The sequence below is a fragment of the Delphinus delphis genome, chromosome 11 (assembly GCF_949987515.2).
Source record: "Delphinus delphis chromosome 11, mDelDel1.2, whole genome shotgun sequence".
Lineage (NCBI taxonomy): Eukaryota > Metazoa > Chordata > Mammalia > Artiodactyla > Delphinidae > Delphinus > Delphinus delphis.
The window spans coordinates 13,570,223-13,583,917 of NC_082693.1; the positions used below are offsets into that span (position 1 = coordinate 13,570,223).

At 34.0% G+C, this 13,695-nt stretch overlaps 1 protein-coding gene across 5 annotated transcripts in view; it reads right to left on the bottom strand.

Annotated features, from left to right (window-relative positions):
- Positions 1–946: 946 nt before the first annotated feature.
- LMO3 (LIM domain only 3) overlaps positions 947–13,695 on the bottom strand; it is a 59,762-nt gene continuing 47,013 nt past the window's right edge. For all 5 annotated transcript variants that reach the window (XM_060024358.1, XM_060024357.1, XM_060024355.1 and 2 more), the window contains 2 exons: positions 13,616–13,695; positions 947–3,877 (listed from right to left, as the gene is read on the bottom strand). The exon at positions 13,616–13,695 is cut by the window's right edge and continues 46 nt beyond it. In XM_060024358.1, coding sequence (XP_059880341.1) covers positions 3,772–3,877; positions 13,616–13,695 — 186 coding nt within the window. In that variant the 3' untranslated portion in view covers positions 947–3,771. The remainder of the gene's footprint in view (positions 3,878–13,615) is intronic.

Sequence of the window (13,695 nt, forward strand, 5' to 3'; positions counted from 1 at the left end):
TACCAATGACACGCCGAATCGGTGGAAGACGGTATTTGCTTTTGTGTGCTTGTTATTCGTAGGTTTGAGCTGAGTACAAACCAGTGCGAAGACTTCCTAAAGTTATCTGACACGCAAAGTATCCTAGGTCGGCCTCACAAGGAGGCTGAGTGCTCAGGGCAAGGCCTGTCACATAGTAGGTACTTAATAAATGTCATGTGAAATAATAGCTGTTTTAAAATTTTGCTTCCTATTACCTTACATTGCATTAAAATCACATGTAGGAAATATCTGTAATGGCATTTTAAAGAAAAAGTAATAATCAAAGGGCTTTTGCCAAAATTGTATTCTGCGTTAATGGCCTATTACAATAAACACGTACCTTGTTTCTGCAGCTTAGTTAAGTGAACACTAAATATGTTTGGCCAGTATCATTTCTATGAAATTGTTTAAGTGACTATCCAGAGAGTGGTTTGCCTAAAGTGATAGTTAAAAAGAAATCACTTGCGTAGGGTGTGTTTTACTACAGATGTAATTTTTAGCACCCTGGTTCAGTGGAGGAACAACATTCTTCCTGAAAATGTAGGATTTAGTTGAGTTTTTTGTTTTAATTCATTATGCAGGAACCAGGAAATTGGAAATTTAGTCTGACAAGAGCAACACGGTTGCTTTCAGAAAGATCCCTTAAAATTTGTATAAATGTACAAAATTATACCCAGCAATTGCTACCTTCATTTTTGACAGTTTTGTTTTCCCCACAAAAGTAAATAGCAACAAACTACCTAGCTCAGAGATCCTAAATATAATATTTGGAGAATGCATTTGAGGTACTTTGTCTGCTTATGATTTACCTTTTGAAAGTAAATGTCCTTACACACTTTTCTTTTCCTTTTTCATAGTATGCTTTCCAGATATCATCTTAGATTTTGCCCATTAAGTGCAATCAAATAGTGTAATACCCCTTTTATTAAAAACATAAATCCGAATATTAAAGAAATGAATGAAAGAATCCAGCAGATATTTATTAAGCAAGATGAAAGTGAAATTACAAACACAGGTCAGCTTTTAAACTCAGCCAGCACTCTAGTGGAGTGGAAGTGCCTGGTCCTTCATCATAGGCAGCCTATATGAGATGCGTGTTGGAAAGGGAGCTTTCGCTGCTTGTGAAATCAATGCTCCATCGGAGATGTTCTACTGGAGGCTTCAGATAACAAGCTAAGTGACGTCAGGGCTACACAACACAAAGGGGAAAGTTGACAACAATTCAGGGACTTTGAGTAGTCAAGACAATTAGCTTAGTACTTCAGTCAAAAATGCTACTATTTATGGGCAATTAGCTGTAAAATGGCCTATTTCTGTCTTGTTCCACCATTTTATGGAGACTAAAGATAATCTAAGGAGATTAAGGCCTTAATCTTTAATCCAGGTGAGTAATTTTGTTTGTAGTAAAAAGCATAAGAATTAATTCCCAAAGGATTAAGCAAAAGACCTTGTTGGTCTTTGGGTGGCAGGGATAATTGAACAGCTTCAAGAAGCTGAGAGAAGTTTGTTCCCAATTTACAAGAATTTTGACATATTGATAAGCATATGCAAAACCATTTAAATCTAAAAAAGATGATGCAAAAAGATACTGACAATTACATTTTTACATCCACATGAATTTCAGACAACTCTTAATGGGGATTAGCAGGGATGTGTTAGGAAAACCACTTCTTACATATCTCCCCCACCTTCCTCCCATTTGTTCTGTTTTGCTTTTTTTTGGTTTTGGCTATGCAAGTCTTTTCATGAAATAAATGTAAGGCTCAAAGGCTAAAATCATATCAATAGTTATTTTGTGGGCCTCAAACTGTTATTTTTGAAACTCTTTTTTGGAGGTATATCTCAAATTTGGAGGACATGTGACTTGAACACTCAACCATGAAGCATCTGTAAAAATACATATCGTTAACTTTTCACAGAACCGTTTTCTTAAAAATGAGAGGCAATGTCCAGATTCACATGCATGTTCATAGTAAAGCTTTGTTTGAAAACAACTCAAATCCACACCAGCATGTTTTTTCAGTTTAATATTTTGGCCCCAAACCAAGAATTCAGGTATCACATTTAATTTTTATCTGCAATGCATATTCGGCAGGACAAAGTATGTATGCAAGTAACACTGGGAAATATTGTTTCCTATACAAGTGATCAAGAAAAAAGAAAAGAAAAAAGAAAGCCCACAGCACTAAAAGTTGCTCTAGTAAAAATATGCTTCATTGTGCCTGTTGAGGAATCAGATCTGCTGAAAAGTAGTTTTGAGTACAGGGAACAGAAGCAATGAAGCAAAGTGTGAGCAACCCCAAAGAAGGGAACACAGTCGCAACTTTATTTCCTTAATTGTAATTGAAATAATCAGTCTCCAAAATTTCTGTTTCTAGAAAGCTTTCTTTTTTATCAGCTATCATGTAGATAAGGGAATAATCTTTCACCTTTAAAAAATGGAATGACAGATTTCAGCCCAAGTGTGATAAATTCTGAGCGGGTAATTACTTAGAGAAAGCAATGAGAGTAAGACATATCAAACTTTTAAAGTGTTCACTTTTGAACATTAAAATAAGTGGCAGGTAAATACAGAAAAATATATAATCACCAGTTCTCAGCTTTTTATCAATCCCTTTGTTTCTCTTCTTCTAGAAGATTCTGTGAGCACTATGTTGCTCTGATCAAAAGTGACTTCACTCCTCAAATATGATCATAGATTCAACGTGCATTATCATGGTTTCAGTAGATTCGCATTCAAAACCTTTTGGTGCCAGAAATGTATCAAATCATAAAGTTATTATACGCTTACCTCTTATGGAGAGATCTGGGCAAAATTTGTACAAGAAATTTATCATTTTAAAATTATCTCATAATTGTGGTAACACTTTTTTAAAGTAACCCTTTGGAAAATTTTTACATGATACCCAAAGGCACTAGCTCACATAAGCGGTGAATGGCTGAAGGAAACAAAACAAAGCCATTTACTAGGTAAAGAGCACACACACAAAAAGGGTATTAAAAGGATAACTGTTAAGCTTTAAAGTTATTCTAAAAATGGCACTTTTCACGTTGGTAAAAAATGAAAGTGCTTTAAGATGAAATTTTTATGCATTTTTTTAAAGCTGATCTTTAACCCCCTGAAAATAGGGGGTGATAATGAGAACACTGATAGACTCTAAATCATTGTGGCAATAAGTGGATGTTGCTAAAATGCTTTGTGTGTCCTTCTTTTTCAGTATTTTTAATGTTGATAGACTTGCTTTATATGTGTATCATTAGTGAGATTTGCTCTTCAATTCTTTACTAGAAAGTTACAGCTCATTTAAAATAGCTGGTAGATACAGAAAGCATAAATATACCGTAAGTTTAAACACTGATTGTACTAAATGCAACAATACAAAGAAGCAAACAGAACACAAATGGTAACACAATAAAACTGTATTACATTTGTGCTTCAAATATTACAATACATTATATACAATAGTCCAAAATAAACATCTCATGCCAAGTGACACAAAAAAACAAATAGCAAGCAAAAAAATCCAGCAATATGTACATTACTTTTTTCTTTTATAATAAACATTCAACTCTGAACTGGGGCAATTTCACTACATACAGATGCAGTCCGCCTTTTATTCCATATAACCATCCTGCTTTCCTATATCTACGCTATTCAGTTGGTTCCTGTGCCAATTCTTATATACACGTGGAGCAAAAAAGATAAAAGAATGGAGTGCTTTGTATTCTTAATGGGGTGATGTTGATAGATCAGCGAACCTGGGGTGCATAACCTTCTTTCATTAAACCTTCCTCGTAGTCCGTCTGGCAAAGGATCATGTTATTCTTTAGGAAAAATTTGTCTCCAACACAAAATCTGAAAATATTTACAAAAATATAATGGTTAAGATGACTTCACTCAGATCTATAGGTTTGAAGGTTTCTTTTCCTAATCATCATTTCATTATTTCAATTTATGGTAATTCCCTGAGTTTGAAAGTTTGGCTTAGAAAGTTGCCTTGTTGTCAAAATTAAACCATTCTGGTCATTTAAGGAAATGCTACACACAAAATTTGAAATCCTACTTTTATATATAAAACTCATAAGAACATTGAGGAAAACACCTTGGGCAGCAAAGGTGATTTTTTTTTTTTTTACCATATTGGAAAGAAAAAAAGAACTGATCTATATTTACATTGATTAAAACAATGCTAATAATATTTCACGGCAGTGATTATGGAAGCTTTCATCATTCCCCTTTTATCCATTTTATAAAAAAAGTAAAAGGCATTAAAATGAATCAAATGATTAGAAAATAGCCCATTTTAGAGCTTCTCACTTAAAGCTTCCTTTTACTCTGTTATTAAAATGTGATTAAATTCTCATAATTTGGAAGTAATTGTTCTGAAGTGAAAGTTATTTTAGCATCAGACTCAGATGCTGGGCCATATTCCTTTGTCTGTGGCAAGTTCACCAACTATGAAGTAGTAAATGTATTTCTTAGAGTACTTCCAATTAAACCAAAAGGAGTAACCTGATGAACTTCTTAATATTGATGTGATAAATAAACTAGTTTCCAGTAGCTAATTATGTATTTTATTCTATAAAGCATCGTTTAATGTGCAAGATTGTAATGTTTTTAATAAGTCCTCTTTTTGTATAATTTCCCAGTGGTGACGCTTTGGACACAATTAAGGTCAGAAAAAATGCTTGTGCTGTTTCCGGTACATTTAACAATAAAGTAACTCTGGGGAGATTTGTATATATTTTTAATTGTAACAATTTAACCTTCAAACAGCAGTGTCTGGTAGAGTTGACCCAGTAAAACTACTTGTAATTATATAAGTCGACCTCACTGACCTTTGATAGTAGTCTCTCTTTATCAGATAGTCAATTTCAAATGATGTTCAAGCAGAAATCTTAGTGGATAGATTAAATTGTGTCATGAAAGCCACCCTTTAATGTTTTGTGAAGTTGAAGGTTTAAATGAGGAGCAGTTGGGCTGATTTACATTTGCAAAGATTGGAATGCTAGACAAACAGCGAACCTATTTATTTTCCAACTGGGTAGCTTTGGAAATTTATCCTTATTCTAGCTAAGTAGATAGAGGGGAAAATAGTGTAATAAAAAAAGTAGTTTGAAAAGAATTAGCTTTCCTCTTAAAGGAAGATTGGTCTGTTTATTTGTGGAATTTACTTTTTTTTCCCCAGGATTACTGCCTGCTGATGATGCTGATTGAAAGTACAGACTACGCCCTGATCTTGAAATCCTGCAGTTGTTTGTGGTCAAGGCTATTGGATACAATGAACATTCAAGTTTGGACTTTAAGTATATCTTCTTTTTATTAGTTGCAAACTATAAACTTGAAATATTGTGCTTAAAAAGTAGTGTTTGAATAAACCAGTTTTTGTAGATTATCCTGATCATTAAGATATGTTGAATAAAAGGAAATATTTCCTTTGTTGGGCAGGGGTAAGTAGCCAAATTAGATACTTATCTTTTATGTGAGATTATATAAAGTAGCATGCAGAATATATTTGATTACTGTTCAAATTTTTCACTTTATATTAATGTTGAAATTAATTTGAACTAATAATAAAATATCCATCAAAACTAAATAATTTTAATAAAATACTCTCGTGTTCCAGCTGATGTTATTGAATCTTATTTTCCCCTAAAAACCGACTAAACTGGAAGTACTTTTTCAACTCCATACTGTCTAAAATTTTGCTTTAATTTGTTAACAAGCCTCCAAATTCTATTTGCTATCAAATAAAAACGTGTTTTGTTTTGTTTTGTTTTGTTTGTCATGTTGTGTCATGTCATCCTTACCTTCAGGGGCCTTGAAATTTAGGTAATTTCTATTTGTAGATTAATACAATCGGAGTAATTATAGTGAGAAAAGCACTGAGCCAAGAGCCTGGGGATTTGGTCCTGAGTCCTGTGGCTCTCACCTACTCAATGCAAGATATAGGGTGTATTTCATACTCTCTCTGAGTCAGTTCTCTGTGGGTAAGATAAAACAACTACATCACTGGATGGTAGGAATGTTAAAATAAGAAGTATATGAAAGGCAGAGAGACATTTGCAATGAATAGGGTTCAAATTCCAACCTTCCATTCACAATATTGAAAATGAAACTTCAGGATTTTTATCTTTAACATCAGTAAGTTCTGTAAGTTGGCAGTAAAGAGTAGAAATGTAATATGTAAAGCCTTCCCTCAATGTTTGGAATGTAGGTAATTAAAATAATCACCTTTTATAAATTACTTACCATGTGCTAAGGCTAAGCATGTATATACAGTGATCACATTTATTCCTTAAATCCAACTGAGAAAGCAAATATTAACATTGTCTTTTTCAGATGAAAAACCTAACACTTCCTCCCAGAATTTTAAAATCCTGCCCAAGGTTCCATAGCTAGAATGTGTATGGTAGAGGAAGGAAAAGCACCCTGGTCTCTTTGGATTCAAGATCCATGCTTTTACAATTCACAGTAGCCAAGACATGGAAACCTAACTGTGCTTTCACAGATGAATGGATAAAGAAGATGTGGTGCATACACACACACACACACACACACACACATACACACAGTGGAATACTACTCAGCCACAAAAAGAATGGAATAATGCCATTTGCAGCAATATGGATGGATGTAGAGATTTCTTTTTAATTTTAATGTTTTGTTCATTATGGATTTTTTTGCATCAATTTTTTAATTAATTAATTTTGGCCATGCCGCATGGCTTGTGGGATCTTAGTTCCCTGACCAGGGATCAAACCTGTGCCCCCAGCAGAGGAAGCATGGAGTCTTAACCACTGGACTGCCAGGGAAGTCCCGAAAGATTTTCATACTAAGGGAAGTACGTCTAAAAGAGAAAGACAAATACCATATGATATCACTTACATGTGGAATCTAAAATGTGACACAAATGAACTTATCTACGAAACAGAAACAGATTCACAGACATAGAGAACAGATTTGTGGCTCCCAAGGAGGAGGGAGGGGTAGGGAGGGATGGATTGGGAGTTTGGGATTAGCAGGTGCAAACTATTATATATACAATGGATAAACAACAAGGTCCTACTGTATAGCACAGGGAAACATATTCAGTATCCTGTGATAAACCATAATGGAAAAGAATATAAGAAAGAATATATATATAGTATAACTGAATCACTCCGCTGTACAGCAGAAATCAACACATTGTAAATCAACTATACTTCAATTTAAAAAAAACAAATAAATGACTGAAAGCAATTAAAAAAAATCCATGCTTCTACCTGGAGGCTGTAAAGCATGAGGCTATGAAGTTACATAGGTTTTTTGTATTATTATTACTTCTTTACATAGCTTTTCAAAAGAGAACCTATTATTCAATGAGATGTTTGCAATATAAATGGAATTCATCTAAAATATTCCTACCTGAGATATGTTGATACTAATATGTTGTCAACTGGATAAAGTACCTTTTATGTGCATATCAATTTATACTTAAAAGTCAAAATGAAACAGAACATAGGTGAGGAATGTCACACACGTATAACTTAAACAAAACAGCTTTGAAAGCTATAGTTAAGAACAGATTATAATTGCTTTGCAATTAGGATTGATATCTTCCTTTAAAATGTCCTATACATAAACATGAAGAAATTAGAGGAATAGCAATGCAGATATCGGACACCTAACAAAATGATCTATAACTGTGATTTTGTAAGAAAGGCTAATTTCCAATGTTCTATAACCAGGTCCTGATGAGATTTAGCATTTCAGAAAAATATTATAAAAATAGTGATGGCCAGAGGATAACGTATGTATATATAGTAATAGGTCAGGCTAAAATTCTTGAAAATAAACTGATAATCTTCCTTATAAATTAATCTTAATCGCTTGTGATATAGTCAGTTCAATTAATTCTGCCATCATTAAAAAAAATGTTAAGGAATAAAAAGATGCCCAATCAGATTATTAAGCCACCTAATCTAAATGTTTTAGAGTTAATCATAGATTTAATTTCCAGATATTTTGGAATAACTCTAGTTGAATTCACACGGTCTTAGAGACTTGAAAAGTACGGACAATAATTAAGAAACCATCACTATCAAATACAGGGCTTAGAGTAGTTTTGAGCGGGTTATCAAATGCCTCTGCTAGGAAGCTTTCATTTGTGATATCCTCTTTAAGAATGAAAATGTTAACTTAGTCACCTTATTTCTCTAACATTAGTGACTGCCAATTATAATTAATTTCCATTTCCACAGCACTTTAAAAAGAAAGGGGATCCATTCCATATTTCCAATGTCTCTATTGTTCTATTTAGCATCTTCAGTTACTAAAAGATGGAGATTTTGATACTGTACTGTGTTTTCAGTAAGAAGTGCAGGTTATATACTCATTGTACACCTGTGAACAAATTTACTGTCTTTTCCCAGTGACAGCCCAGTTGTCATCACACAATGCATTCCGAACAATCTTTTCTGTACCAAGTTTCACTACCCACACCACAAATCCTATTATCAATTATTTAGCATCCACCTTTTTTTAACTCCACTATATCTACTCCCATTTATACCCACTTTGTCAGAAAAGCAAATCTTCATCTTGAAACAGGTCAGGGTCCTCATACTGGCTCTGAATCCAGAGATTAAATCCAGACTGCCTGGGTTCAAATTTTGAATCTACCCTTTTCTATCTGTGTAATCTTGGGCAAGTTATTTAGATTTTCTATACTTCAGTTTCCTCACCTGTAAAATGAGGCTAATACTAGTACCTACTTCTGGGTTATTTTGAGTATTAAATGAGTTAGCACATGTAAAACAGAACAATGTCTGGTGTGTGATCAGCACTGTATAAAAATTTGCTCTCATGATTATTTGCTAACAATAATCTTCTCACCTTTGCTTAGCTATTCCTTAGCCAGGGATATTTCTCCCTTTTTTCCATCTACGTAAATTCTAAAAATTCTTTTTTTAAGGGAATATAGGAGTACGGTAGTAAGAGGTACAAACTATTAGGTATAAAATAAGCTATACGGCTATACTGTACAACACGGGGAACACAGCCAATGTTTTACAATAACTATAAATGGAGTAGAACCTTTAAAAGTTGTGGATATTGTACCCCTGTAACATATAATATTGTACAGCAACTATACTTCAATCAATCAATCAAAATTCTGTAGTTTCCATTCCCTCCATCAGTATTCCCTGACCCCGTCAACTTATTCTGATCTTTCCCAAAGCACTTATTTATTGGTGTATCATTTACTTTGGTATTTCAAATTTTCTCATGAATGTGTAACAGGTTTCCCACTCTGGGCAGCAGTGCTGAGGTAAATGAACATGAGTAAATTTTCTTTTGAACCCTCTGAAATACCACCGTAACCTGTACTACCACTTGAAGTGGGTGGGCCACAAATGTTGGTTAAGAAAGACTTATTCCAGAACTGAATAGCCTTAAAGAACAAAGATGCTTTTGATGAATAATTTAAATTTGGACTCATGTTGACTTTAGCTCACTGATTTCCTACCTTTACAATTTCCTCTCTCTACCCCATATTCCTCCACGTCCCTACAAAACTCCCTCTCTAATCTCTGAGCACACTGAGCCACTTTTCATTTCCGGAGCACATTACTTGCTTTCACACCTCCATGCCTTGCCTGCTTCTCCATCTGTCTGGAAAATCCTTTCCTCACTGCGCCCAGCCTTCTTCACTTCTTCCACGCCCCCACCAGACACACTTCCTATATCCTAACCAGTCCTAGAGAGTCCTTTAACACCCAGGACATCAACCCTTTGGTGCTTTCTTAAGACTTCAAGAAGCACAGACCTCTCTTCCCTCAGTATAGATCTGTTTAGCATTGATTACATTCTTCTCTTCTGTGAGTCTTTGATGTCATGTCTCTCCCTAAACTCTAGACACCCCTAAGAGAGAAACTGGATTTTATTCACCTCTGTTTCCACAGAGCCTAGCACAGTGCTTTTTTTCTTTAATGTTACACAGTTCTACATATTTGAGGCAATTTCATTACAAACAAGCATTTTTTCCCTTCTCTTATAAAACCATCATTTAGTTTCCTAGAATTTTCTAAGGCGGGGGGCTTACTCATCTTTAAGAAATTAACCTATTACTCAGAATTTTCCAATTCTGAATGAGATTCATGTTATCATACAAGATGTTCAAAATAACCTTTTTCAGGTCCTTTCAAAATAGATGAACTTTTAGATTTTAATTCAGGATTCACATTTTCAGCCTTACCCTTTTAAAAAGGACAGAGAAGATCACCCATCTTGAAAGTTCATTGTTACTACTATCTTTTTTAAACATTCAGAAATGCTTTAGAACTTAATGATATTGTGATTAAAAGTTAAGATGAAATGACTTGCTAAATAAAATTATAAGCATTTATAAAATCATAATTTCAGGGGTCAAGAAAGTTTGCTTAAGGGAAAGTGCCTGTAAATTACCTATTGGCCTTGTGTGTCACTTGAAAAGGTGCAATACTAAGACAATGATTTGGCTACTATGAGTAGAGGCTCCTGAGGCAGATGGCTTTATTGGAGAGATTTCCCAAGTAGACGCCAAAGGATAAGGAGAGTCTCCTATATTGAAAACTTCTGGATTCAGAGTAACAAAATTTGTCTGCTTTGCTTGACTGATGAAGATTAGCTGACTTCTTGCATTAAAGAAGTTTGTCTTGTAGAGATGGAAGTGACAAGACAATAACTAAGTGTTAATTGTGCATAACCAGCACTAAAGATATTCAGTCCCATTATGGCATGTAATAAATGAAGCGCACACAGAAATATATTAGGTACTTTAATAATGATACTAGAACAGTATTCTGCAGCAATAAGAAAGTGAACAGTTTTAGAGTCAAAATTTAGGAGTGTTTGTCTTACTTGACTGAGTTCCACTGAGGAGACAGACGTAATTGTGAATGCAACTTTTTATTTCAATGGTGATATAAAATTGATATACGATTTGTAAATAGCATTAACAACCTACAATTACTTTGCATCATAATAGAATTCAGGCTGGGTTTAGCACTTGAATGATGTTTTAATTTTCTGTGTAGAACACGGATAAAATGGGTAAGCCTGCCCTAATAGAAAAATGGACAAAAGGAATAAACAGGCAGTTCCCTAATAGAAGAAATATCAAAGGGTCACTAGTAATCAAATAAATGCTAATTAAAAATGATAATGAGATACCATCTTTCATCCCTCAAGGTGACAAGGATTTCTTTTAAAATAATAATTCCCAGTGTTGGAATTTACGTGAGGGAATGCATTGTTTTTTCTTTTCTGGTGTAAGAATAATTGGTATAACTTTTCCAGAGAGCATTTTGGCAATGTATAATGTAAGCCTTTAAACTGTTATATGGTTTGTCTAATTAACTATGCTCCTGTGAATTTAGCCTGACACAGATTTGAGTATTTGTTTATAAAGTCCGCATTAGATTGATAATACTGATGCTATAAAAACTTGAAGAAACAACCTACACATCTGATGACAGAAGACTGATATATGATATCATATTTAATGATATATGAAGCTTTATGCATAAAACTGAACACAAGAAAGCTTGAAATGTCATAAAGGAATTTTTAAAGGCAGGGAAAAATGTACACTATATTAATGAAAATGTCCAAGTGACAAACATTAGGATTCTTCCTTGTCACTTTCCTTTAAGATGCTTAAATGTGGTTATAATATAAAGTATATGCTATATATCACTTGCCACATATGCATAGAAAAATGTATGGCTAGCCACATACCAAAATATTAAAATAACTTCTTTTAGAACAGTGAGACATGGGACAATGTTATTCTTTATCCCTTTCTATTTTCTAAATTTTCCTCTATAAGTATGTAATTGTTTATAAGTAGAAAAGCAGTAAATGTTATTGTTGCACAAAGATAACTCTATTGTTAGTAAATGCTATTAGTGGATGAAATGTGGTAAGTAAACAAAAATATTCTAAATTTACTACTAATATACCTTTAAAACATATACACATAGAGGCTCATGCATATTAATGAGTCTGCAAGGATGTGTGGACATTTGTGTTTTTGTATTCATATCCTTACAATAAAAAATATGTGCATTTGATAATTTACTTTTGGTTAAGTGTCACTACAGACTGAATCAACCTACTTTGATTCCAAATATCTATTGGGAAGACTCAAGATGTTGCAAGATGACTTCTTGAATTATTTCCTGGGCAAATTATACATTGTGAGGTATACAAGGCCAGATTCTGAACATCTACATTTAGCAGGAGATATCTTATGTAAAAACCAAGTTAGTGAAATATTATATGGTAAAAGTAAATTATGAATATCAAGGTAAAAGAACTAAATTTTGAGAACCTATTGTGTTCCTGGTACTTATAAATTCTTTCATTTAATTTTCAAAATCTGCAGGCTAGACGTTAGTGTCTCCATTTTAAGGATGTGCAAACCAAACTCAGAGAAATAGTGACTTACGCAAGACTGCACAGCTAGCATATGGTGGGGATGGAATCTGAATCCAGTTCTCACTGTAAACATCATACTCTTTCTACTACTCTATAGCGCCTCGTAAGAAGATACTGCATCTAACTGTAAAACGGCCAATTATAGTAACTGAGAACTTGACAAAACTAATATTTACTGAATATTTTCCATGTTCAGGTGTTTTCACACCTGTGCTGAATTTATTTTCATTAAAATCCATCAAGTGCAATAATTTTTGAAATGTATTTTAATGATATGTATATTTTAATACTCTAACATCCTCTGCATTTCTTACGTAAAACCGGTATGGTAGTATATAGCTCACACTAGAATTAAAAGTTATTATTTTTACTTTGGAAAAATGGAAGGAAGTCATAATACTTTGAGATGAGAGCGTTCTCTGAAATTGACTAATCCAGCTCCCTTATGTTATAAAGGAGGAAACTGAGGTCCAGAGAACTAAAATAGCTGGTTTATGCTCACACATCTTGTCAGGGAGAGTCCAGACTGGATTTCACGTTTCTAGATTCCCTGTGCAATACTCTTTCCATCGTCCAATGCTGCCTCTCTGATGCTGATAATTGTATCCAACCTCGCTCCCAAAGAGATTTGAAGCAACTTGAAAAGTACACATATAACAAGGTTAAAATTCAAGATAAGAAATCAAGAGATAGGGCAACTGTAAGTATGAAAAATAGGATGAATACACACTGCCTGCCACAAATTCCTGTGTATTTTCCTCAGTGTAAATTTGTTTGCTCACAGAAGTAGTACTAAAAGTAAACATACTTTAAACTTGCTTTTTAAAAGACAGAAAAACTATAAAGAATGAATAAGAAGAGAAAGTCTTCTATAAAGTTTTCATATATCTCATTGTTCATTTCCTATCACATCCTGTTCTACGATGCAGTTCTTTAGGGTAGAAGGGTAGTCTTGCGACCCTTCTCCTTCTCTGTGATATGTTTCTGGCCCTGAATGAATGGTTGCAGGAAACAAAAATGCTGAGATAAGTTGCTTTAAGTAAAGTGTACTAAAATAATTCCTGCCTATTAAATACATAGCCAGCAAAGAGAGATTTACTGTTTTTTTGCAGAATGAAATCTGCTTACCTCTGATTACAAAGCTGACACGCAAAGCAGTCGAGGTGGTAAACGTTGTCCTTGGCGCGCATCACCATCTCAAAGGCAGG